Source organism: Leopardus geoffroyi, chromosome A1 (assembly GCF_018350155.1).
Source record: "Leopardus geoffroyi isolate Oge1 chromosome A1, O.geoffroyi_Oge1_pat1.0, whole genome shotgun sequence".
Lineage (NCBI taxonomy): Eukaryota > Metazoa > Chordata > Mammalia > Carnivora > Felidae > Leopardus > Leopardus geoffroyi.
Window position 1 is genome coordinate 204,919,450 of NC_059326.1, and position 27,993 is coordinate 204,947,442.

The following is a 27,993-nucleotide window of genomic DNA, read 5'->3' on the forward strand; positions in this document are numbered from 1 at the left end:
GTTAGCGAGACAACAACTCAATGCAATAAACTCTATAAAGTGTTTCTGCATCTGTACTCAAAATGAATTCTGTGAAATAGCACAGGGGGAGTTTGCCACTTAAAGGAAGATCAAAGCAAATAACTTTGTTAAGAAACATTTTGTTACATGGATCACAGTTCTCCAAGCTATTTTGGAATAAACCCAAAGAAATAATAGGCTTGTTTATAGAATTGCAACTCCATTTTTGTACTAGGCCGTCAGATATTCTATACAATCAAAGCATAATAGAATTACTATGGAGAATGGTGGAACTATAAAGAAAACTACAGATATGTTTTCTACCTTTTGGGATATTACAGTTTTGCATGAAGACGTAAGAACAGAAAAAAAAAAACCAACATTATTTCTACACCAAAACAAATTATAGTCAAACACACACACACACACACACACACACACACACACACACAGAGTTTGTTCTTTGGAAATTCTGGGTAGTCACTCATAAGATCACAGAACTGGAAATGGTCCTAGAAAAATCACAGTTGTCTAAATTATTCTGTTAGAAGCAACTACATACCTATTCTGCTTCTTCTAGAAGGCTTAAAAGTACTTCAAATGGTTTGCTATTCAAAATTTGCAAAGACATGCCGCTAGAGTCCTTGGTAACAAAAATCAAGGTCCCACAACCCTTCTTTTACCTTCCTGGGGAAGGGTAATAAGGCTATTAGACTTTTAAGACATAAGGCCATCAAAGAAATAGACCCAAGTAATAATGGTGTTTTCCTTCAAGTTAAATTCTCAAAGCAGATATTCAATATGTGCTTTTCATGTGTTTTCAGATAGAACACCTTGTTACCATTTATAGAAAACTAGGAACACTTACATTTTCAACAGCATGGATTTTTCCATTAAAAAGATTCTCATAATTTGTCTTATTAAGTCAGAGGCTGGGCCTGCAGCTTCTACAATAAATTTCCTTTCACCTCAGTAAGTTTCTACTCACAAAGTCCCTATTTTTTCCCCATGTGTACATGGGATGGTTAGTTTGTATCTTTTTTGAAGCTTTTTAATATATGATATATTTGCATGCCTAAAGTGCATTTTTATTTATTTATTTAAAAAAATTTTTATTATATTTATTTATTTTGAGAGAGAGACAGAGTGCAAGTGTGGGGGGGGGGGCAGAGAGAGAGGGAGACACAGAATCCGAAGTAGGCTCCAGGCTCTGGGCTGTCAGCACAGAGCCTGATGCAGGGCTAGAACCCATGAGGGTGAGATCATGACCTGAGTCGAAGTTGGACGCTCAACCGACTGAGCCACCCAGGGCTCTCCACCTAAAGTGCATTTTTAAAGGCAAGCATCTGAATTTTAAACTTACCTTATTGGTTTCCTTAAATATTTTTTAAACTGTATGTGTCTACTTTTGAAGCCCTAATTTCTGTTATTGTAACTAATATTATTAGAGTATAGATTTTACTAATAACAAAACTAAAAAGAGGCCGTCAGTGATTTCACCGATGGTCCTCTCTTTATCTTCTCCCAACCCTCTAAAGAAGCCACACCCCACTCGATTTGGCTCCCACAGCCTGCACTGAACCCTGCCACCTGCCTTTGAGGGAAGGCCTACACTCTGCCAATCCTCAATGCAAGTATTGCTGATATCCTAGGAAGTCTTTCTTGGCCCTTTTTCCTACTCCACCCTGACAGATAATCAGTATTAAGAAGATATTACTTCTTATATTTCACTGCTTATATTTCTATATTACACTGCAAATTCCCTGGAGCAAACAAGGTCTTCATTACCTTTGCATTTCCAAAGCCCAGTTCAATACCAGGTACACAGTGGGTGCTCAAGAGAAGGCCCATATAACTGTGGATAATTCTATGCCACACATTAAGTCTTAAAAAAAACCCATAAATTCCTTTTTTAAATTTTATTTATTTGAGAGTGGGAGAGCAAGCAGGGGAGAGGGGCAGAGGGAGAGACAGAGAGAATCTTAAGCAGCCTCCACGCTCAGCGTGGGAGCTGACACGGGGCTCCATCCCATGACACTGGGATTATGACCCGAGTGGAAACCCAGAGCCTGACGTTCAATTGACTGAGCCACCCAGGCACCCCCAAAAACCCATAAATTCTTAACTTGATTTGGCAGGTAAACAAATTGCAAACAACTACATGGTCATGACTATTACTTTCATATTCAAAATGTATTTAGTTTTAAAAAAAGGCAAAATTCAATATTGTCATTGGCAACCTGAATTCCTGATATAAGCAGCAAACACTAGCTTCCACCCTCCTCTCCACCTTACAAACCTCACTTGTTTTTTTTTTTTTTTTTTTAATATTTTAATACTTATTTTTGAGAGAGAGAGAGAGATAAAGCACTAGCGGGGGAGGGGGGGACAAGGGGAAACACAGAATCCGAAGCAGGCTTCAGGCTCTGAGCTGTCAGCACAGAGCCCGACACGGGGCTTGAACCCACAGACCACAAGACCATGACCTGAGCCAAAGTCGGTCCCTTAACCGACTGAGCCACCCAGGCACTTCCAAACCTCACTTGTTTTTATGGTTACGGCATTTGTGCTCATGACCAATTAGATGGTGTGTTTCTTTAGCAGAGGTCAATTTTTTTAAACATTTATTTATCTTGAGAGAGAGAAAGAGAGAGTGGGGGAGGGGCAGAGAGAGAGGGAGACAGAGAGAATCCCAAGCAGGCTCCATGCTGTCAGCCCAGAGTCTGATGCGGGGCTCAATCCCATGAACTGTGATATCATAACCTGAGCAGAAAACAAGAGTCAGATGCTTAACTGACTGAGTCACCCACTCAGTCATGAAAACCCTTGGTGTTCATGACAACTCTGTCTGAGACCCTTGTAAAAAATACCATGAGTATATAACTTCACTTATAAAAGGTAAGTGAAGTAGAAGTTAACTGACCCCTTTGGACTATCTTATGAGATTGAGCAGAGATGCAATTAAAAGTGAAACAAAGCCAAGCTGGGATGCAGCCCTGAATGGTCAATTGACTGAGTCCCAAGCTCCCATGCACCTTCCTCAGGGTGTGAGTTTCATATCTGTGCATCAGCTGATACACAACTATATGCACTGGGCTTTCAGGGTTGAAACTATGATTCGTAAATCTAAGAATGCTAATGTTTGGATTCACACCTTTGCTTTTTCTAGATAGTCGACCTTTTTGTTTCAGGACTCTTTTATACTCCTAAAAATTACTGAGAATCCTAAAGGTTTTGGTTTACTTGAGTTATGCTTATTGCTATTTACTGTATTAGAAATTGAAACTGAGAAATTTTAAAAATGGTATTAAATTGATTTTTATAAAAATTATACTTTGCAAGACAACAGAATTATAGTGAGAAGAATGACTTTGTTTTACATTTTTGCAAAATCTCTTTAATGGATTTCTTAATACAAGATGGTGGTATTTTTACATCCACTTCTATATATATATTTTTTCCAAACAAAAGGTCTCATATATTACCAGCCAATCTACTGGTGCAGAAGCATAGTAACAGAGAAAAATCATTCCCCTGATAAAGCATGTCTATTGTTCAGGTAGTGGTGATGTTTACAGAGTAATAGGATAGGAACACATGACCTTCGTGCAACATAAATACGTGTATCATCTCATGTGCAATCCCTTATAGACCCAGCGTGGTTTTTCTCCAATGCCTCCTCTTCGAGTTGTACTTGATTTTATTACCAGTTTTCATCTGAATCCACTGGGGAATGGGATGATTCTGCTTTTGTTTCTTGGCTAGGGATCACTTGATGCTGAAAGTTTTGTGAGAAGACGTAGCGAGGAACAGTGAACCGCACACACCATGATGGAGGAGAAAAGGAGCTACATCTGCTTCTGTATTACATTTGCATTAAATCTGATGTGTGGTCTTGGCTGAAGTACATGAATAAAATCTGGTCTCACACAGACATATAGTGAGGAAAAGGAGGGATATTTTAATAGCCTTTTCAGATAACGTGGATATTCTTTTTAAAATATTTTAAAGTAATCTGCATACCCAATGTGGGGCTTAAACTTACAACCCTGAGATCAAGAGTCGTCAACTGAGTCAGCCAGTCCATGTGAATTTTCTTCTTTAACACTAATACCAAAACTCAACAAGTGGTAGTTTTTTTTTTTAAGTTTCTAAGAAATGTTAATTTTGAAAAAGTGCCCATTGGCACATCTTAGCCTACGGTATTAAATATGATTGCCTGCAGAAAAATCAATACTGGGGATAGTTCAGAGTAATTGTGACCTTCTGTTGGATAAAGAAAGTAGCAAAATATTCACTTACAGACATGTCTATGGATAGACATCTAAGAAATCTTGTTATTTAATAAAGAAATCTATGGATTTTGCAAAGATCACTCTGAGCCATGGAAAGTGATTTAGTGTGGGGGAAGGAGTGGCCAAAGAGTAATACACAGGAGCTGATAATAACACCAGTTAATGATATAACTTGAGCATGAATCAATAGGAATTGGTAATTATTTGGATATAAGGAATAAGATTAAGATACAGATAGATGTCAGAATAATATTCTGGTTTAAATTTGAACAACTTTATCGACATGTTGTCATTTACTGAGGGGGGAAATTGGGGAGATAGGAGGAAGTTTGAACATGCTGTTTTTTTGAGATGCCAATGAGGCATCCCAGTGGATATGTTCAGGAGGCATTTGGATGTACAAGTGTGGAACACAGAAATGAGGTCCGGGCAGAACCACTGTGCTAAGTGCCCTCATGTGTTGACATTAATCTGGAACTTTCTATTTTTCAACTGGCTTCCACCAAATGGATTTTTTTTAAATACTCACAACCATCATGTGAAATAAAGTGAACATGACCAGTTTTATAGTACACTGAAATACTCCCAGCAATAAAAAGGAATGTTACACTCAGCAATATGAATGAATCTCATATGCATTATGAGGAGTGAAAGAAGCCAGAATCCAAAGGTTACTTATTATATCATTCCATTTGTATGACTTCCCGGAAAAGGCAAAACTACAGAGATGAGCAGATCAGTAGTTGCCAAGGATTAGGGTTTTGGGAGGATTTGACTTCAAAGGGACAGCATGAGGATATTTTTTGAAGGTTATGATAAGTTGTTCTGTATCCTGATTCTGGTGGTAGCAACAAAGCTCTATGGATTTTTCAAAACTCACAGAATCATACAAGTAAAAAGTGGATTTTAATATGTGCATTTTTTGAGTTTTTATTAAAAGAATGTTAAGCGAGAGAGTGTTTTAGAATGATCACTCTGGCTCCAGTGTGAAGAATGGATGAGATGCATCAAATACCAGAGGCATAAGATCTGCTTGGGGGATGTTACATGAATGCAGTCAGATAGGACTGCAACTAGGAAATAACACAGGGTAATTCCTTAAAGGTTAGTTGCAATGAGGAATCTGAAACTGTATCAATGAATCTTGCCTACCTTACTACATGAAAATACACCTTTCCGTCTAGCACTTTGAATGGATCATCTCCCCATGCATGATTTTGGTTACATCATGTATTTGGCATTTGGAAAATACTGGTGCACTGAGTTATGCAAATTTTCTAAATGTTCACACATTTTATTATACAATATAAAAAATCACTTTGGCTAATATCACCATTGCATCAGGAAAATCTTCAAAGATTGGGAAAGCTACCAGGCTCACTGCTGCAGAGGCAAGTTTCCCAAAACTCTGATTTTCCTTTGAAGGTTCAAATATCATTGGTAACCACTACCATCCATCGTTTTTCTTGAACTGATAAGCACACTTCATTGTTTTCCAAGAAACGTTTGCCAAATACTTGCCAACGCCGCTATGAGAAACCATCTATGGGGTTATCAGTTGTTCTTTCAAGCAAAAATGGCGTTCCACGTGAAAAGCAGCTGATCCGGCTGGCAACTTGGCTTTATTAAGACAACCGTGGGGGACTCAGTGTACAGCAGAAGTATGCTATGTGTCCTTGGCCTGTGTCATCCAGAATATTAAAAAGCTATGTAATCAGGGGCGCTGGGGTGGCTCAATCGGTTGAGTGTCAGCTTCGGCTCAGGTCATGATCTTGCGGTTCATGAGTTCAAACCCTGCATTGGGCTCTGTGCTGACAGCTCAGAGCCTGGAGCCTGCTTCGGCTTCTGTGTCTTTCTCTCTCTCTCTCTCTCTGCCTCCCCCCTGCTTGTACTCTGTCTCTCTTTCTCAAAAATAAATAAAATCTTAAAAATTTTTTTTTAAAAAAGCTATGTTGTCAAAGGTTGAGATTCAATAAAGTAAATAAAACATGCAGCTGCATCAAGGACATTGCTCAGTGAAGCTGGCTCTCCACTCTCATTGACTGTGAGCGCATGGTGACCCTGCCAGTGCGGTTTGCAATGACCGCCTTGACTTTTCCTCAGGTGACAGTGGGTTTGTCGCCATTGCTTTTGTACCATTGCCGCAAATCTCAACATGGTGAAAAAAGGCGATAGCATTTTAGTATGAGTAGGAAAACAGTCTTGATCTTGTGGATTCCCTGCCAGGCTCTCAGGACCCCTCGGGGGTTCACAGTTCACACTCAGAGAACCTCTGCTCTGGAGTACGCAGTGCAGTGCCTCGTGTGGGGTAGTCCTTTCACTGTCTGGCTGTGGAATAAATGTTTGACCGAAACCTGAATTTAGAAAGTCTTATTTGACTCTGCATCCAACCAGGGATTTTTGTACCAAGTTAGTGGAACAGATATCTAAATTAAAACGATTCTGGAAACTGTACCACAAAGTCCAGTATTTAACTGTTCACAGCCGCTCCAAAATTAACTTTAATGACAAAATTGGCTTCTTTTTCAGCAGAACATGGAATGGACCGGCCTGGTGTCTCAAAATTTTGGGAGTGAATCTGTCAGGGCACTGGGCACGACCTGATGACTGGCCAGAATCCACTGGGCTTGGCCAGGGCTTGGCTATGGTTAGACTGATTTAGAATTAGTTATACAGGGAGCAGCAAGATAATCCTGTTTTTCTTCTTGTTGTGTGCCATGTGGAATTTATCTAAGTGCCCAGTTCCCATGAATTTGTCAAGGAGGTAAGGAGTTCAGAGGTCAACCACATCCATGCTGCTTGCCTACACAAAAACTTCTCAGCTTGATTCTCCCCTGAGGTATGGAACAAAACATCCTTCTGAAACCTCTAGGGGACAAATTCCCTTCCTCTGTTTCCCTCCTGGAGTCACTTAAGCACTTAATTTAATGGGGGTCTTGTGAGCAGTAGCAACTAAAATCATGGGGGAATATTTAGCCATAGCTCACTATTGGCCTCGATCATAACTCTTCTCATGTTTAGCCACATCCCCAAAGACAGCTTAAGTGCTAGACTACATGATTTTGTTCTAATGTTAAACTGGACACTGAGGATGACTGGGGAAATAGTTTTCCTTCCTTTCCATAGGCTTCTGTATAAGCTCCCTGTCGGCACCTGCTGTGGGACAGAATTCCAAGATGCTATTTTACTGATCATATCCGTTTTCCTCAAATAAGAAAATATGGAGTATACAGCACGGGCATGTGGTATTAGGTCAAAAGGAAGTCCAATGATAAATGAGAGAGGCGTTGTCGAGATAAAAAGAAGAAAAGCCAAAGCATTTTTAAGTGTGATATGTAATGATATCTTACCGTTTTCCACTGGGACTCATTTACTTCTTTGTATTGCAGTTCATACTCCAGGACTATCCATCCCTTCCGAACGTCTGCATTGGGCGGTGGTTCCCACCTCACCTGGATATCTGCATGAATCCCCGTTAAACTGATGTTCAGTAGAGTCCAGTTGAGGCCAATGGGTGGATCTGGTTGCACTGTGCGTTTCGACAGAGAGTTAGTGCACAGAGAGACAGACAGGTACAGCTTGGTATTAATGGAGTGCTTTCTTCTGAAGAGACCAATGACTTCATGCATTTTTATTGTTTACACTCCTAATTCTTTCAGTATTCTTATTATACACTCATTTTATAAGAGGGTACCATTTTTTTTTTGACTTGAGTACGATCTGTTTTTAACTTTGAAGAAAACCCCTACAAAAAATTCCTTTTCAAGTCTACAACCTGACCTAAAACTTTTCTTGAGGATCTGCCATGGCTTACAATTCTTTTAGCCCCCAAAGAATTATTGCTTTGGGATTTTGGCAAAGGAATTCATTATAACTCAAAACTGAAGGAACAGAGTCAGAAAGACCTACAGCATTTAAACATGTGGCTGTTTTGGAACCAGGGATCGAAAAATCTTTTTTATTCCAAATTGCTTATTACCTGCGCCAAGGACCTTATATTAACTTCTGTATGGCTACCAGAACAATCCTTCCAAACACAGCACAGGCTCCTTAGCTTGTTGTCCTCCAGTCACATGTCATGATTTTTTTAGACATAAGAAGGATGGGCATTGTACTCTACTCTCAAATGGTGAGGAGTCAGGGTTTTCTGCCTTTTACTTAACTGCATGTGAACAATCTGGAATCGTGTTTTGCTTGGATTCTACTGACATATTGTACATTCTCTGGTAAGTCGGCTGTATTCTGCTTATTAGGACCGCAAAGACCACAATTTCCCAAAGGTTGATGCAGAGAAATACGGATTCCAAAGCTAGGAACATATCTAAATTTACGTTCTAGATAGTTCCCAATAAATTATTGCACTTCATGTCTCAGTACAGAGGTTTTCAAAAATCACTTGCAGATACCGAGTAAAATGTACTTTCTTTTCTACTGTTTGTAGAAGGGTACCCAGAGTGCTGCAAAGTCTGGATCCCCAGAGTTGACCACAGATAAGCCTACAAATATATGCTCTGAGGAGCCATAATTGGCTATTAAAATCTGGTGGCCAAAAGGGGAAGCTCTTGCATTTAACCAGAGTTAAAACAGACTTCACTGTGAAGGAGCATGATAGTGCCCCCCCTTTCCCCCCCACCCCCACCCTGTAGAGTGGACACAACTTAAAAAATTAGGAAATCCAAATTTAATAATGAACACATTTCAGAAGTTAAATTGGAGGGATTTGCAACACAGCCGAGCCACAGTATGGCTACAATAACGACAGTAATGCTTCACTCTTCTGAATTTGTTGGGGACTGAGCAATTCTGAGAGCCGAAACTTAACACTTTAAGAGACCAAATGTTTTTTTATGGAAAAATTTCAACTTATTACTCATGTTTCATCTTAAAAACTCCCCTTTAAATAGAAGATATGGAACATGGTCTTTTTCTTTTCACTTTTTAAATGTTTATTTATTTATTGAGAGAGAGAGAGAGAGAGAGAGAGAGAGAGAGAATGAGCAGGGGAGGGGCAGAGAGAGAGAGAGAGAGAGAGAGAGAGAGAGACAGACTCTGAAGCAGGCTCCAGGCTCTGAGCTGTCAGCACAGAGCCCAACATCGAGATCGAACTCAGTAATTGTGAGATCATGACCTGAGCCAAAGTCAGAGGCTTAACCTACCGAGCCACCCAGGTGCCCTGAACATGGTGTTTTTTGAGTGGACTCATATCACCATTACAAGCATAATAATAACCTCTCCCTTTCCTCTGTACATACTGCCACATGCTGTACTTGACAGGTCCTCCAAGATGTTGGAGAAGCACCTGAGACTGAATACATCCCCAGGCAGCCCTGGTCCTCTCCCCAGAATATGCTCCCTCCCCTGTCACTTTCCCTCTCTCTGTTGCTGGTGCCTCCATTCCTCCAGTCGTTCAGGGTGAAGTTAGTGAGCTCTTCTGGGACTCATCCCTCTCTTACCACCCCCACAGTCTGTCAGTTGTACTTTGTCAGTTGTCACTTGTACTGACAAGACAGTCTCCGAGCCCAGCCACTGCCCATTGCTGCACCTCTCAATCCAGGCCTGCCGTTAGGGTTTTTTACCCATGTTGCTGCATTAGCCTCCTGAACGGTCTCCTCCTGTTGTTATTGTCCTCATTTTTTAAATTTACTTATTTTTGAGAGAGAGCGAGCGAGTGAGCGAGCAGGAGAGCAGAGAGAGAGAGGGAGAGAGAGAGAATCCCGAGCAGGTTCCATGCAGTCAGCACAGAGCCTGACATGGGGCTCGATCTCACAAACTGTTCGCTCATCACCTGAGCTGAAATCAGGAGTCAGACGCTTAACTGACTAAGCCACCAAGGCACCCTGGTCTTGGTCCTCCTTCAGTCTATTCTCAACACAGTCCTCAATACACTTGTCACAGTGGTTACTTTCACACTTGATTTAGAGCATATCACTCATATAAAACCCTCCACAGCCTTCCTATCCCACTCCAAGTGGAAGCCAAAGTCATTCAATGGCTTCAGGTGTACTGGAGCTTTGCCTCTCAGCTCTCGCAGATGTGGCCTGTTCCAGGCCCCTCCTGGCTCACCCTGCGGCAGGTCCTCCCCAACCACGCTGTTCCTCAAGTGAGCAAAGGCAAGCTCCCACCGCAGGAGCTTTACCCTAGCTGTGCCCTCTTGTTGACGTGATCTTTACCTCAGATGGATACAATGTTCTCTCATTTTTTTTTCTCTCCCAGCAAAGCCAGCTCTGATAACTCTATTAAAATTGCAACCTCTCCTGCATGCCTCTTCTCCTTCCCTATGTTAGTTTTCTTCATAGCCTTGTCTCTCTCCACCCCTATTGGGATAAGATCCCACGAGGGCAGACGTTTTTTTCTCCTGGCACCTAGAAATGTACTTGGCCTGAGGAAAAGACTCAGTCGATATTTGCTGAATGAATGAATAACAAATGTCTAATAATACAGTGCTTTAAATCCAAAGACAAGCCCTGTAAGGTAGTAGAATACTCTCGTAATACATGAGGACGCTGAGGCCCATGGTTGTCATCTTCAGATCTATCAGGCTTACCTTGTTCCTTGCTGTCTCCCCTCTCAGCTCCCTCCCTCCCTGCTATGGTTGTAGTATCTGTCATCATCTTTTGTCTTGGTTATCACAAAGCCTTCTAACCTCTATCTTTGCTCCGTGCTACTCCAATCTACTCTCTCCACTGCAGGGCGGATTTTCCTGAGACATTAGTAATGTGACCGTACAACTTTGAGATTGGGAACATGGACTCTGGAGTTATGCTGCATAGGTTCAAATCTCAGCTCTGCCTACTAGCTGTTTGACCTTGAGTTAGCCTTTCAATGCTCCCAGCCTCAGTTTCATCATCTGTAAAATGGGGATTATAATAGCATCTATCTCACATGGTTATTATACCCTACCCATAGGTAAGGGCTTTGTAAGTGTTAGTTAGCTATTACTATCCCCAGGTCATTTTCCTTCTTAAATATCTTTAAATGCACCTCTTGGCAGTAAGATACAGTCTTATCTTACTGGATACACTTATGATTTCACATAGGAACACTTACGATTTCTCTTGGCTGATCAGTCAGGCCTGCCTAACCGAGGCAGTTAGGTCTCCTGAGTCCTTCAACATTCTGTGCTGTTTGTCACTTCCGGAACTTAGTAGTTGTTGGAAGACACAGGCCAGCCTGTATACTTGGCAGCTCCCACTGATGCTTTCAGAAGGAAGTGAACTGCCATAATTTCTGGGCACCCCTTTCTCATCCCTCAGGCCCAGTCAATCATCTGTATCTTTGGCCACTACCTCAGCTTACTACGTATTACACACACCTTGAGTCTAGCACCTAAGACACGGTACTGCGGTTATTTAACACATTGGACTCCCCTACTTGACCATATCTTACTCATTCTATAGCCACCATACCCAGCACAGTGTTCAGGGCATGGCAGGCCCTCAGTGAAGGCCAGTCACAGAAATGAGTGGGGCTAGCTATTGGCAGGGTCAGGATGAGAACATGGGTCTTGACCCGATATTCTTACTACTACCTATTCAGCCATTCAAAAGCTACATCTATTGATATTGGGGCATACACTGAATAGCCTCTCCAAGTTAAGCAGTTGGGTTCTCTTTTCTGCTTGTTCTTCTCCCTGACAGGCTATCAGATTTACTTGTTTCTGCCTGCAGCTTCTAGCCACATTTGCTCAGCCTCTTCTAGTCTGCTGATGCCTGGGAAACCACACACAAGCTTGTAAGAACAGCACGTCTCAGAGGAACTTCAAGGAACTTCTATCTATAACAAATGAGCCTTTGTGGATAGATTCTGAGGCACCAATGTCATCTACTCAAAGTCCTTCTTTGGTTCTCTATATTTTGCTGTTTACACTATTCTAGTATAAACATAAAAATTCCAATTACAGTTGTTTGTTTTGTTTTGTTTCATTTCCCCTTGTGTCCGCATGAGGGGCAAGGGATAATCTGTCTAGATCTTTCATTTAGTTCACTGAGCTGATTATCTCCAATGTTTGTCTTGAGGTCTTATAAACATGTTTTTAAACCGATTTGGGGTTATTTTGTAACTATAAAGTTCCAGAATTATTATGCCTTGTGATAAAGAAAATCTAGGCTTTGGTTATAACAATGATAGGGATCAAAGGTCAACATATGTCAGATCTGAATATAATAATCATATTGAATAATTAGGAATGAAGGAATCGTGGGAGTATGCTGAGTTTGTCTCTTGTGGTGGCACCCAAGAACACAATTCAGCTTTCAAGATCTCCTCAAGGAAAAGACTCTGGAAGGCTCCCATTCTTTTCTCAACAACATTTACTGCCATTTATGTGAGAGCCAACTTAAGTCCCCCGTGCCTTCTCTCTCTTGTTCGCTGGCTGATCTCATGCCCTATAAAGCAGACTTCCATTCACCTAGATTACAATGACCAAGGCTTCCTACTTGAACACACTTGGACATTGAGGCTTCCATGCTTACTTGATCTAAAGCCATGTCAAATAGAACACAAACCTGTGATTTACCTATTTCCTCAACAGAGAAACACTTTTGATCCACTGTACCACCATTGCTGGTTAGCTTGATACAGTAGGGTATCCAAATGGAGGTATAAGATGAATTAAAGTAACAGCTGTTTTCTCCAGCAGAGACATAATCGGGGCATTCTTTCCATTCTTGAGTCCACTCTTGAGTGTTCCTGAAATGGAGGGTAAAAGAGCATGAATTGTTCCAAGCATCATGCCATAGTTTAAGTCAAAGTGAAGAGCCTGACAGTCAGATTCAATAAACTGGAACACAAATATTTTACAAGCAAGTATTTTAGCAGCACCATTTCCAAGAAGTACCCCATCTGTGGACATCATCCATAGTGTCTCCAGACTGAGAGGAGGCCATTTGGGACATGGACTATAGCAAAAGCATCTGTTCATGAACTGCATACGAAGTGCCAGCTCCTAGATTAAGTCATTTGTGGTTAGGTACTTTATTGTCCACATTTTACAGATGAGGGTTCTGAGGCTTAAGGAGGTCTAAAATGTTCCTTTATTAAAACACTCCAGAGGGTCATCTCCCAAACTGTAAAGATTCCCAAAATACAATGGCTCTTTGGACTGGGTGTTTCCTCAGCTCATGGTGGAACATACTGGGGAGGCATGTTCTCCAGGAGGAGGGACACTGAGAATTGGGTTGCTTTGAGGTGGAAAATCACCACACTACTCGGAATCACTATCATCTTCCCAAGGCTGTCTTATGCTTGGGCGAGTTATCCTGATGTCTTGAACTCCTTCCCATACTCCTGGTTTTTTCCTTAAGTGTATGAAGAGCCTTGGGAACACTGTAAACATGCTAGACATCCAGGTGACATTTATGAAGCATGGGAATCCCAGCCTTTTTCTCCCCACCTGTAAACGAGACAAAAGGCCATGAACCCAGAAGTTAAAAAAATGTTTCCAAGCCTAGAAAGCAATTTGTTTTCTATTTTGTAATTAGAGTGGATGTTTACTTATAATATAAAAAATGGAAACAAAATGGGCTCCACTGAATCCATGTTTTGCCTCTCCGTTCCTTTTTGTACTTTCCCTAAGAAAACAAATTCATATTTTCCTATACCTTGGATCTGATAAAAACACACAAACACAACAAATCATGGAGGAAAGATGGCCACATGGAGGGTACCGAAGGAATCAGAGAAGCCACATCTCTGTAATTACACTCTGCCATACATTTATTCACTTCCGTCCTACTCTACAGAAAGCATCATTTACCCAGATGACCTAAAACACTGGCAGGGTGTGTGAGCTGGATGGAAAAGAGATGCTGGGAAGTTCACTGTGGAAGGAAGCAGAGGTTTGGGAAAGGAAATTCCCTGGTCAGCTGCCATGGGGAGCTGAACAAAAATGCAGAGCAACCAAGGGTTGCCCAGACTCAAGTCCACCACGGCAAGAACAGAGCAAACACGTGCTAGGATGTGACACAGCTCTCCAGAGTCCCATCTCTCTGACTGACTGACTGAATGAGTTCAGCAAGCCATCTTTGGGGGGCCTACTATACAAGTACTACAGAAGCATTACATCTGGCACTAGCATTGTGTGGATATAATGGTGAATAAGATTTCATTCCTACCTTCAGGCTAGAAGAAGACGCAGAAATGACACCTGAGTACTTTTTATTTTTTTCTGTCTCCTGTATTCATTGCATTCATATTTAATAAGCACTGATTATATATCAAATACTGTGCTGGACCTTAAGGGGATGCACGTGTGTCTAAGGAACGACTCCTGCCTCAGAGAGATGACTAAAGAGCTGTATCACAAAGCATCATGAGTTTGTGCTCACAAATAGTGCTAAAAGTTCAGAAGAAGGAATGATTGCTCTGCTCATGGAAGGCTTCAAGGTGGAGGTGGTGTTTCCAGCAAATACATGGCAACAGGGAAAGGAAGGAGGGAACAGAGTAGACAAAGGCATTGAGGTATGCAAGTATGGGCACGAGTGTGGTGAGGGAAATAGGAGACAATGGAATAAACGGGGCAACTTTTCTTAAGTTAGAATTGCTACTTGGGTGGAGTAATTCATTATTTGCTTATTATTCATGAGGTATCAGCTGAGAAAAAGGCTTGTAAGTCAAGGAGACATAAAGCCAGGGAGTCTGTGACTGAATGAGAAGAAGGTGGGAATGACCTTGTGTAGGCTGAGGTGCTTGGGGCTGGTAGGCCAGACAGTGGGGGGTCTGTGAGACTCCTTCTCAGGGAGGGGTGCTGGGTAGCAGCGAGCGACAAGGCTGTGGGGAAGGCAGGGACCGGAAGGAAGGGACGAGGGAGATAACACACACTTCCTTCTTTACAGCTGTTTCTCAGGCTGGTCTACTGGCACTAGGAGGAAACTTGTGCAGTATGAGGGGGTCCTTGAGACAGGTGCTCATCAGCTGTTGGAAAGAACTTGGGATTAACATGGCCAGTGAACTGTTTCTTAAACTCTGGTTGAGATTCTCAAAAGTTGCATACCCTTGGATGAGAGGGAGATCCATCCCTGATGGGAAGTGTGAATGGTGTGTGTATACATGCATGTACGTGTGTGTATGTGTATGTGTGTGTACGTGTGTATATGTGTATGTATGTGCATGTATACATTTGTGTGTATATGTGGACATGTGTGTGTGCATGTGTGTGTGTTTAGAATAATAGGAAAAGGATTTAAAACGTTAGGGCTAGGTGGGTCATTGACATGTAGTATGGTTTATTTTATCTTGACTGTCAAGCTAAATAAAAGTGTATTCGGGAGAATGGTTTAGCAAGATTGTCCAGAGAAATAAGCCTCTTATTTAATAGCATAGATACAAAATGTATTTAGCATAGTTGATAGTATAAAAGTTAGCATTAAAATGTAAAGATGTAGAACAGTGCCTGGCTGGTCTGGACTGTAATAGGGAGTTTAGCTCTGTGTGTTTTACGGTTTCTCAACTTGTGACATCCCCATGGGGATGGGGACTGTATGAAAAATCTTGTTTAGATTATTCCAAATCCATGAGTTCCACAGAGCAAACAACTTAAGCACTTATCTTAAGCACGATGGGTTGAGAACAGTTAGTTCAAAACATGACTCCCAATGCCCTCCCCATCTTTAACCAAAGTTGAACTTCTTTTTAAATAAATATTTAAAACTTCTTTTTAAACTCTTAAATTTAGACAGAAAAAACCCCCAAGAAACAAATGGACTCACAAAACAGAGACTCTGTTGCCTGCTGTCCCGGGTTGAATTTGTATGCAGGCAAGCAAAGCCAATTTATGGAAACTACTCTCCCTTTGTCATGCCGCTAAGAGTTAAGTGCACCAGGTTTGCTCCCAGTCTATCTTGTGAAATAGAAGAAAGCTGTACAATGAGACCATCAGTAAAAATCAGAAAAAAAGCAGAAGAAATGCTTTCTATCCAAATGCTGTTCCATCTAGCAACTGGAAGAAAAATCCTAAAAGTAAAACATCACTTATGTTCCAAGGACGACTATTTTCATTACATACAGATCATGTGTTTCAGGCTTAAAATTCAACCTTTTCATCGGGAAAAAAAAAAAAAAAAAGTAATAGTGCCCTTTCTCCCTTCTAATCTCCCCTACAACCTTGCATGGAAGATCAACTTCCCTTTAAAAGGCTAGGATATATATATATTGTAAGCATTTGTATTGAAAATGTCCCATGGGGCGCCTGGGTGGCTCAGTCGGTTGAGCGTCCGACTTCGGCTCAGGTCATGATCTCGCGGTCCGTGAGTTCGAGCCCCGCGTCAGGCTCTGGGCTGACCGCTCAGAGCCTGGAGCCTGTTTCAGATTCTGTGTCTCCCTCTCTCTCTGACCCTCCCCCGTTCATGCTCTGTCTCTCTCTGTCTCAAAAATAAATAAACGTTAAAAAAAAAATTAAAAAAAAAAAAAGAAAATGTCCCAAATTCCTAAATGAAACTTACTGATAAAAACTGAAAAAAAAAAAAAAAAAAAAAAAAAAAAGGCTAGGATAATTGGTTGAGGGGAGTGAGCACGGGGGAGGGCAGAGGCGTGGGATACAGCCTCAGGGACTGAGCCTTCCCACGCCCGCCCACTTTCTTCAAAACTAAGGCGTCTGCAGGCAAGGAGTGGAGAGCACAGCAACTCTGACAGGTTTCCCTGGAGCCTCCTGTTGTGGTGCCTGTGGTTTGCATTCAGGTGGGGTCCTCTCCCAGCTCGGAGATGAGACCTGGCACCACCTCCATCCCAGGGGGGCAGAGACCGCTCCGTATCAGCTGCCCCTCCCTCCAGCTCACCTGGCTGGGAGCAGGGCCAGCCAAGCGTGTGGCTGCCTCTGGACCCATCCTGTCGACGGCCTGACATGTTTAGGCTCCTCTGTGCTTTAGTTACCAAGGCCAGGCTGGTAAACGGAAAGCCCAGTGGCCCGGGCCCCTTCTGTGCCCCTCCCTGTCCCCTCTGCTTCAGTTCTGGATGACATCCTGTCACAGTGTTGTATGTCAGGGAAGAGGCGTCATGGTTCTATACTTCCAGAAGTTGCCTGGGAACTGAATTCTAAGAAACAACGACAAGGGTCAGAAAGTGCATTTGTAGAGTCCTCTCTGTGCAAGGGGGCCAATGGGAAGTGTAACACATTTGTGTGCTAGACACTGTGGTCTGGGCTGACACTCCAGGCCCTTTGATTCTGCCCTTCCTAGATAAACCCGGTGGGGGCTTATGCTATTTTGGCTAAATCTTCAAAATAATTACAATTTTGTAGAGAAAACAGAAAATACTGGTTTTGCAAGTTTGGGTTGGCTCTGATCACGAGGTTGAAGATGTGACAATTTTTTTCCCCTGGGATCCCAAACTCCATTAGGGCAACAGTTAACGACATCCTTCCGAATATGTTCCGGTTTCCCTGCCACCTGGTCACACTTTCCGTGGCATCTCTGTTAGCACAGAGCCAGGGTTTGGAACCGGGGTACTGAGAGGCCGAGGGTGGGCAGAGGAGGCCTGGAGGCAAAGGTCTGTGACCCTGACAGAAGAGGGTAAGGAACAGATACATATTTGTGAGGGCTTTCTACCTTTCGGGTTATCTTTTTGCTCACGTTCAGATTTGGAGACTATTGGGGTGGTAATAACCCGTTTTCATAAAATGGGCCCGACTCTGCTATTTCTTTATCCCGTTTAGCTCATTGTGCCTGCACAAATAACTTGTTTTGTTTCCACTGATTTGGCTCTCTGTTTCTGAGGCAAAAACAGAAGAACTGTACCTCCAAAATCTCTCTTCACTCAACAGTCAATTCAATAGGCATTCAAGAGAATTACCAAACATATACGCTTCCTGTCTGACTGTATTCACACAATCCAGCTTAGCCTCTTGACCCCTACCTCTCTGTAGGGTCAGCCATAACAGAGAAAAAGTGCATTTGGTGCCCAACCTTGTCACCTCCGTGGGTACATCCAGGAGACTGCTCTCACACCCGGGAAGTGGGGAAGGCCAGTAGGGGTTGCTAACTCCAAGTATTTATTTGTAAATTGAGTACCCAGTTTTGCACTCAAAAGGGTCTTAGAGCACACCAATAATCACTAATAGTAAAGAATCAAAAGTCAATTTGGTAAGCTCAGGCATTGGATTTCTGTATCATTATTATTTTAAAGGATTACTATATTATAAACAATAATAGCAGCTACCACTTGCTGAGTACGTACAATGTGCCAAGCACTGTGGTAAGCGTGCTTCATGTATTATCTAAAACATCCTCACAAGACGTCATGAGACCAGGTCTATGATCTCCGTTTTGCAAATGAGGTGACTGAGTTGTGAACAAACTACTTTGCCTGGTGTATGCAGTGAGCACCAGCCAGGCTGAGATGTGGCTTTGTTGGCCCTGAGCCCATGTCCTGAACTGCTCACCGCGTCTTCACTCCCTTTCCCCACTCCTCAGTGGGGGTAGATGGCATCCTCCTTGGACTGATAAACACCCCCACCCTGGGGTAAAGGGTCCTGGCTAACCTTACCTCTCGGCTTAGGCCTTCCTGGGAGTTGGGTGGAAAAGGGGAAATGATAAAGTGTTTGAACCTAAAAATGTTAAAAAAGCAAAAAGGGACAACATAAGAGTGAACAGAAAGGGAAATAATTCTAGGGGAGAAGTCAGAAATAAACTACTTGGGTGGTGATGATACCGAGAGACTCTGTTTCACTCTTCCTCTGTTATTTTGCAAGACAACCAGTCAAAATGGAACAGAAAAGTATTACAGTTCCTTACTGAGTATAACTAATTTAACAGGAACATTGTCCATTTTTTACATAGAAACCAAGCTGAGTCTTTTAAAACATACATCTCTTCTAAAAGCCCACCACAGATAAAGTCAGATTCAAAGCCCAGCCGTGACCAGCAAGGCTTGGCACAGTCTGGCTCTGGCTAACCTTCTGACGTCTTCAAACATTGCATCCCTACATCTAGGCTTGTGCCATTCTTGCTGGCCTCCTGCTTTCCTCAAGCAGCTCAGCCTCAGGATCTTTGCACTTGCAATATCCTCTGCCTGAACAGTTCCTCCCCCCGCCCCTGCAGATATTCATGTGGCCTCTCTCACTTCACTTATGTCTCTGCTATAATACAACATGTCAGCAAGGCCCACTGTGACCTCCTCATCTAAAGTATCACCAAGCTCCCTACACACACACACACACACACACACACACACACACATACACACACATACACTCACACTTATCGACACTTTCACATACTATCTCACATACGTTTACACATTCACACATTTTTGCACATCCACATACCTACTTTCACACATTCTCACATGCACATACTATTCACCCTCTTGCACACACACTTGTACACACTCCACACACACTCATGCATATTCACACTTGCACCTACACTTTCACGCACTCACACATATGCTCACTCACTTGCACACACTCGCCCTCAGACACTCTCATGCACATGCATGTACTCACATACAGTGTGGACACTTTTTATCCTCTTTCTGGCTTTTACTTTTCTTAATAACCCATATTACCAGCTGACATTTATTTTTAAATTTTTTATTGTCTGTCTTCCCCAATTGGAAATGAAGCCCATGAGTCTAGGGCCTTTACCTTTTTTTTGTAATCAATGCCATATCTCCAGTGCCTAAATAGTACTAAACACGTAGAAAGGGCTTAATTAATAATTTTTGACTAAATGAATACATTTAAGTCATCAAAATAAATTATTTCCATCTCCACCACTGCATGCAGTTCAGTATACTTTCATCAGAAAATCCATGGAGGAAAAAGTCAGAAAGGCACGAAGCCTGCACCTTCTAATATAGAACAGCTGTGTGGATCCTGGGCTCTTGAAGCCACGACGAACCCCATCTGTCCAGTGGCACGAAAAAGTCTCTAGTTCAGGTGAACGGCACTTGGTGAACTTAGGCTTCCCAGAAGAATCTGCAGAGTAAGCAGAAAAGGCAAAGCATGAAATCAGGAGGGTAATGTATGGTCCTAATAAAACACCTATTTAAAGTGGTAAAGAAGAACCACTTTTTCTAGACACAGTCTTTTCCTGGGTCACAGTTTCAGAGCTTGTTGCCTGCCAGTTATTTCTCTGTCAGCTCTTGATTCCAGGAGCAAACTGTTTTGTCTTCATTGCAAACATTATTTTTTAGGGCCTATGTAAGAAGCCAGAGCTAGAGAGAAGGTTTATTTGGAAGGTGACCCCAGGGACAGGAAGTAAGGGCAAGGAGGAGTGGGAAGGGGAGAATTACCATAGTGGCCAGCTAGGGCCCAACTCCACAGCGGACCCTCTGAAAAGCTATAGAGTGTGTCCTAGAGAAGGATGGGAGGCTGGGCTGTTTATCCACCAACTCCCACCACCCACTGCTTGAAGGCTACCCTGGGGGTGTTCATGCACCTGCACATGGGCTGAAGGCCCTGCCTGACTTGGGAGAGGCCTGGGCAGGCACCTGAAATGTCCCGGCAAGGTTCATGATGGTGACTGTCCACCACAGATGCATGCACTGACATCAGGTGGGACAAAGGATGTGGCGTGGGATCACAGCTTCCACTATAGGGCCCTTCCTCCCTTTATGGATTGTTTGATAAAAAGCCACTTAGGTTTGCATTCTTTTAAAAGATTCAGCCATTACATGCATTAAATAGATGATGACTAAAAAATTCATGCATACGTACGTGTCAACTCTAGTTTGGGAAGTGATGACTCCCCCTAAGTGTTAGGATATTAGCCCAAACTCCTCTGCATCTATGAAATCTGCAGCAGACAAGTCTGAGGCAAAACCGATTTTTTTGTATATCAATTCTCATTGTTCTCTGACTTCCATGGCCTTTTTTGGAGATAGCCAAGTTTCTTTTTTCTTTTTTTCCTCTCCTTATCTGATTCTACTTCAATTATACTGTAAACTTAATACATTTGTTCTCTGATCTAAAGCTCTCATCCCTGAGCAACAGGGAGGCTCTTAATTTTAAAGTATCTTTATAAATACTTTAAAATATACTTTAAAAATAAACAGCATGCAACCAAACACATAAAAATTCCTGATTCCAAGTTCCAGGTTCACATCTGGTGTTCTGAACCAAAACATGCCTCCTTTTTTTCCTTTGTCAACCTCGTAATGAATGGGATGTTATCAACCTTCTAAATAAATCCATCATTCAACCATCCGCTCGACAAACACTTACTAAACATCTACTTAGTGCCAGGTTCTCTTCCAAGAGTAGAGCAGGAAACAAAACTGCTAACATTCTGGTCCTTATGGAATTTCCCTTCCGGTGGGGGCTTGGGGGAGGGGGACCCATGTAGAAAAATGAGCAGGGTAAGGACATAATGGGCTGGGAAATAGAGGCCCCATCCTCCTTCCACTAACACCCATATTAATGCAGCAAAGAAGCTCAGGCTGGGGAAATGTCTCCTTGTTTCTGAACACCTGCTGCCCCAAATAGTCTGGCCACAAGAAAATGAATCTTCAGGAAATCCTGAGTTGCAGATAGGTCCCGCAACCTATCTGCAGATAGGGGTGGCAGAATGTCTTTATTAATAAAATTCCATGGTCATGTTGTTGGAAGAAATATTCCTTTTCCTGTATTAGCTAAGGGATTCACAGAGTTTTGGGGAATGGATAGGATCTGCTTGGTACCAAGGGCAGATGGTCAGCCCTCTCTAGGTGGTCAGCATTTAAGAACCCCCCTGAGAGCACTGAAGTGTAGGAGCCTGTGTGAGCTGCTACAAGTGAATATAGTGAACAGGGTGTGTGTTTTGTTAGGTAAGCACCTATTATACGGTAGAGTATCTGGAAAAGTTCCTTTTTCTATTAGCTGAAGCACTGAAAAGGGTATTTTCAGATCCTTCCACAAAATAAGTAATTCATACAACATATTTAAGCCACCACTACTTTTAATTCCTGCAGGTGTGAGGAGAGTCTTGCATATTGTGACTACTCCTCTGCATACAAGGCAAGAAGAGGAAATGTGCCGGGTTGCAAAGTGAGAGATCCGTGTTCTACTCCTGGCTCTGATCTATTTAGCCCTGTTCTTCCCAAGCTGTTTGGGCCTCAGGCTCCTCAGTAGAGAGGCTGGAAGAGATGAGATCCAAGGTACTTTACAACTTCATTTTTACAATGAAATGACATATACCACCACTAATAACAATGTACACAACCAAAACGTAATTTTGGCATTTGAAACAACCAGAGAGCACCAAAAGGAAACACTACTCAGTTTCTTCTATTCTCTGTGCCACAAGCCTGCCAAATCATGGCAAGAATAGTAAACCCAACTCAAAAACTTGAAACAGAAAGGAAAAAAAACCCAAAACTCTGTTAGCTAGGGAGAAAAAAAACTTAAAAAATTTAATTTAAAACACATTTTTCTTACTTAAACATAGTACTCTTGTTTATTCTGTTTCCTTTTAACTCCAGATGTATAGAAAGCCCTGTATTATCTTCTCATTATACATAAGAAATAGGAGATTTCTGGTTGTGGTGCTAATGTGATGAAGTGTGTGCCTACACAGGCATTCAGATACAGACCTAGTGCAGCAAAGCTATTTTTAACTTGTCTTTTTTTGGTGTGTATTTTCACGGTCCACCCTCCTTTCCCTACCTTCCTCCTTTCTTTTCCTCTTTCCTTCTTTCTTTCTTTCTTTTCTTTCTTTCTTTCTTTTCCTTCCTTCCTTCCTTCCTTCCTTCCTTCCTTCCTTCCTTCCTGCCTTCCTTCCTTCCTTCCTTCCACATGGGTATGTCCTGCTAAGTGCTGTAGACAGGACTAATTCTCAATGGCCCCAATGATCCCTGCTTCCTATCATTTATAAGCTTATGTATTTAATCTCCTTGAATAACTTGCTAATCTAATCTACAGAATGTGGCAGCATCGAGGGGATGTCGTATCTCGTATCTGTGATTAGACTATGAAAACTGTGGCTTCCACCTCAGCAGACTTTCATTCTTCTTGGTTTTGATGAAGAAAGCTGCTGTGTTGGTGAGAACCACATGAAAAGGGACTGAAGTGGCCTTTGGCCAATAACTAGCAAGAAAATGAGGCCCTTAGTCTAACAACCCTTGAAGAACTGAATCCTGCCAGCAACCACACAAGCAAGGATGGAAGCTGATCCTTCCCCAGTCTGGCCTCAGATGAGACCAAGCCCCAGCTGGCACTTTGCAGCCTTCTGAGAGTCTGAGTAGCAGAAGTCCCAACTGATGGGCTAATTTGGAGGAAGGGTAGGGAATAATATTAGCTGAATTCTATTTATACTGAATAAATGAATCCAATATATTAGAACTTGAAAGTGGTGTTCAACAATGGCATAAGCCACTTTTCTTAGCAAATGGAATGCCTCACGGTGCGTGTGGGGAAGTATGTAACTTCTCTGTTGGAGGCGAGAAGAACTGTAGTGTAGCTGGCTGCTTAGCTCCTTCTCTGTTGCTTCCTGCTTCAGCTATTACTACTGTGGCTGAAGATAGCTGGCATTTCTAATGTTCAGCTCCTTAGTGTCATGCTGAGGTTTTTCCAAGTCTAAGAGGTACTGGCCTAAACTTAAAATGAGCACCTCTCTGATTATCTCTGAAAATCCTAGTAGAAGCTTGCTTTTTTTTTTTTTTTAAGTTTATTTATTTATATTGAGACAGACAGAGAGTGAGAGAGAGAGAGAGAGAGAGAGAGAGGGAGAGAGAGAGCAAGAAAGTGCACATGCATGCATGCAGGGCAGGGGCAGAGAGAGAGAGGGAGAGAGAGAGAATCCCAAACAGGCTCTGCACTGTCAGCATGAAGCTGGAGTGAGTCTCAAACTCATGAACAGTGAGATCATGACCCGAGCGGAAATCAAGAATCGGATGCAACTGACTGAGCCACCCAGGCCCTCCAGAAGCTTGTTTTACATTTCATTATAAAGACAACAAATGGCTATTATACATTTTCAGGTCCTCTCTGATGAGCCACAAACAATAATTTTGAACTAGTATAATTCCTGCTCTTTCATGTTTTTTTTTTTAGCCTAAATCTAGAGACAATGTCATTCAATATCCATTTATACTATCTCTGTAAAGAATGTTGCACTTCACAAGAGCGCCTACCTTCGGCCCTTACTAGAAGAATTGAGTATTCTAACTCGAGTGGTCCCACATTTTGAAGAAACGTTAGTATGAACACTGATCAGCACTCAAAATCTTGAGAACAGATTTGGTATTTATTTTTATTTTCTCTTTGGAGGCTTCATTTTGAAAACGTGGATTTTGACTTGCAACTCTATATTTATTTTAGTTATAATTCCCATGTTACATACATCACCTTCCATCTTATATCATGTTGAATACATATATTGTCTCCTTTAATACTAACAATAATTACAGAAGGTGGGCATTATATCCACTCAGAGATGGGTGAAAAACTGGAGTTTAGAGAAGTGAGTTGCCCATGTTTATACTGCTGTAGGAAGCAGAGGTGAGACTGAAATACAGGTGGTGTGTGATTTTAGGTCTAGAGTCAGAACTAGCAAAAAAATAGTAGCTTTTTTGTTAGACAATTTTCTCTGGCTTCTCAAAAAATTCCCAGAAGGGAAAAATGACAAGCTCAGATGTGCTCTTAATTCAATTCTCAGAAATCAGTAACCTGGCAAGCCCTAAGAGCAGCATTTCCTAATTGTAATTGCACAGTGGAATCAACAGGGGAGCTTTAAAAAATACCGATGCCTTGGCCTACTCCCAGAGACTTGAGTCAATTTGTCTGGGGTGCAGCCAGGTTATCACTATTTAAAAAATTTTTTTCAATGTTTATTAATTTTTGAGAGACAGACGGAGACACAGAGAGAGGGAGGGAGACAGAGAATCCGAAGCAGGCTCTAGGCTCTGAGCTGTCAGCACAGAGCCCAACACAGGGCTTGAACCCACGAACACTGAGATCACGATCTGAGCCAAAGTCAGACGCTTAACTGACTGAGCTACCCAGGCGCCCCTGGTTATCACAATTTTTAAAAGGTCCCCATGTGTCTGCAATGTGTTTGCAATGGCACAGGCTGAGAGCCATGTAGAGAAATAAAGTTATAAGTAAGCACTGAAAAGTTGGCTTTATACATTATTAGGTTCTCTGATCAGTTCTAGCAGAGCTTTGTATCAAGAGTAACTCTTGGTTTGAGCACCTGGCTGGTTCAGTTGATAGAGCATGCAGCTCTTCATCTTGGGGTCGTGAGTTCAAGCCCCATACTGGGCGCAGAGCTTAAAAATAAAAAAAGAGTGACACCTGGTGTAAACTCCCATGAGCTTCATACAGGAGGGTGTGGGAAAGATATGAATATTAACTTTCACCTCAAAAGAGTAAAATAATGCTTCATGACGAGCACTGGAGAACTAAGAGATATTTTAAACAGGGGCACAAATGGTACATGTCTCAGTGCTAATCCTGCCTAAACTTCTGATAAGACTATAAAATGGTAATGGGAATTATTAAGAAGTTAAACCGGTATTCCTACTGCAGTTATCATTTAGAAAGCTTGAAGAGGGTTTTACAAAATTCACGTCTTTAAATGATGATCGAATGACAATGTGTTCAGACTGCAATGATAGAAGAACAGTGTCAGAGGGGGCTGGTTGCAACACGTCACGGTTGACTGTGACCATGGCTGATTCTGCCAGTCAGACCAGCCGGGGTGGCCAAGGTCGTCTCCCCTCTTCACCGGCCAGTGGCTCTCCCCTTGGGGGGAGATGATCTTCCTGACAGTATGCAGAGCGATAATGTCAAGTAGCAGTTACACACTGAAGAAGTCTTGTGTTCTTACTCTCCCTCATCAGACATGCTTTTGTATCCTCTACTCATGACAAAGAAAAAACAAAAACAAAGGAAATCACACGCCAGTTCCCAAAGTCGGCTTGGTGCTGGGTGTTAGGGGAAAGGGAAGAAGAGGAGGGGAAGGTTGGTGGGAAAGGACAACCTTCTTCAGAGAGCTCTGGGTTGTGGACTGGAAGGCACTCAGCAGGCACCTGCCCCGAAATGTGGAACATCCACTGGACCGCATCATGAAAGAGGAAATATTACAATGAGAGAGAAGCATGACACACATTGGACCAGATGCCTTTTGGGTCCTTTTTGGTAGATCTGAGCTCTGCTACGAGTAATCATCATATAAGTGTTTGCTGTGGTTATTATTTCCATCCTCGCAGTCAGCTGGGACTGCCAATTTATGGTTTGTTAACTGTTGCTACCTATGAAGAGCAAATGCTGAGCACGCTGCTAGATCTGAAATTTATCCTGCATTTTACATGTAATTATAAGTCTACTAGTGCTAGTTAACCCACATGAAGTGTATGTGGTCATATCGTGACAGCTATTTCCCTCACGGTTTAGAGGTGATTTTCTGTGGTTATCTTCTAGTTGGTCATAACTACTGAAGTCTGAGTTCTAGATAACTAGAAGATGTTGCTATATTATTATATATTAGTATTGAAATAAAAAAAATCCAAGCACAGCCTTTCTCTGTGTTTTCTTGAGAAGCAGTTAAAAAAGAATGCTGTAAGTCTATGAAGAAGCAGCAGGAAGGAAAATCAGGGGCACCTCAGGCAGGCACTGTGGGGCTGGCCCAAGAGGATCTCTGGAACACTGAGAATGCTACGTGATGCTTTTCTCTAGTGACCTGGGTACCCGTGGCACAAGTGTTATCAGCTTCTTGGCAATGATCTTTTCAGAAAAAGCCCATTAAAACAGAAGAGGGCTGAATTGGAATTTGGAGAGTTCTGGTTCTGTCATGAAGAGTCTCTCCAACTATTTCAACTCTCTGAGCCAAAGCCACCCTGAATGGAATGGGCTGGGTGGTTGAATCATATTTTTAAGGTTTTCCATTTCATTTATTTGTAGAGGAATCCAGCCTGTAAGTATTTGCTGGGGCTTCCTGGGGATGGGGTTCTGTACTGAGGGGTCCTGGGTTTTACACAGTACTTGTAAACAGATTCAGAGGACTAAGCCTCCCCGCCCCACTTGTGGGGGTCCTCCCTTTTGAAGCTCTGCTTTGAGGCCACATATCTTTCTCCAAAGTACTTCTGTCATTTACAAAGTGCTCTTCTATCTGAAGAGCTTCAGGAAATCGGTGATTCCTCCTTATACACACTCCCTTTCACTGAAGGTCATGTCCTTGATGGATGCTGATCAAAATATGGTAAAAGAAATCTGTAAACTTCCTGGTTGATCACTATTGTCAAAAGTCACTGAAATACTTTATAGGTAACATAATGTTAAAGAGCACATTAAAGAAAACTGGTAGGCTTTTGTTTTTAACCTATGCCATTGCCAAGTAGTTATGAAACCACAAACACTGAGTTTGCGTAGGCTATTGGCACAAAAGGCTTTGAATTAATGGTAGAAATTGGCAAAAAAATTTAATACAGTATTTCATGTTGGACAATACTGAATGTAAGGAATTCACCTTCATAGTTGCTTTCCTTTATGGTTCTCCGAGGCACTGAGGAAAGCACAGCTGTAAAATCTTCTGCTTAGGTACTTACTGTTTCAGAGTTGAGAACAAGGGTTCCCAAGTTCTTTCCTGAAATGTTCATCTTTTTCTTTCTATTTCAAATTAAACTCTAGTACGCTTTTAAAAAATGGATTCTTGGTGCATTAAAAAAATTGTAGGGCTGACTAAAATAAAGGCTTGGTGATCATGTCCAGGTACTTTAGGATGAATGTCAAGTCAACTGAACTGAATGGCAAGTCGTTAGTATATTGGAGAAGTGTTTTTGGCACACG

General features: G+C 42.1%; 1 protein-coding gene and 1 pseudogene across 4 annotated transcripts in view; both read right to left on the reverse strand.

Annotated features, from left to right (window-relative positions):
• GHR (growth hormone receptor) overlaps positions 1-27,993 on the reverse strand; it is a 273,627-nt gene that overhangs the window by 11,828 nt on the left and 233,806 nt on the right. For all 4 annotated transcript variants that reach the window (XM_045439103.1, XM_045439110.1, XM_045439117.1 and 1 more), the window contains 3 exons: positions 20,076-20,205; positions 12,811-12,983; positions 7,646-7,824 (listed from right to left, as the gene is read on the reverse strand). In XM_045439103.1, the coding sequence (XP_045295059.1) occupies positions 7,646-7,824; positions 12,811-12,983; positions 20,076-20,205 (482 nt within the window). The remainder of the gene's footprint in view (positions 1-7,645; positions 7,825-12,810; positions 12,984-20,075; positions 20,206-27,993) is intronic.
• Positions 2,731-4,580, reverse strand: LOC123580167 (annotated as a pseudogene).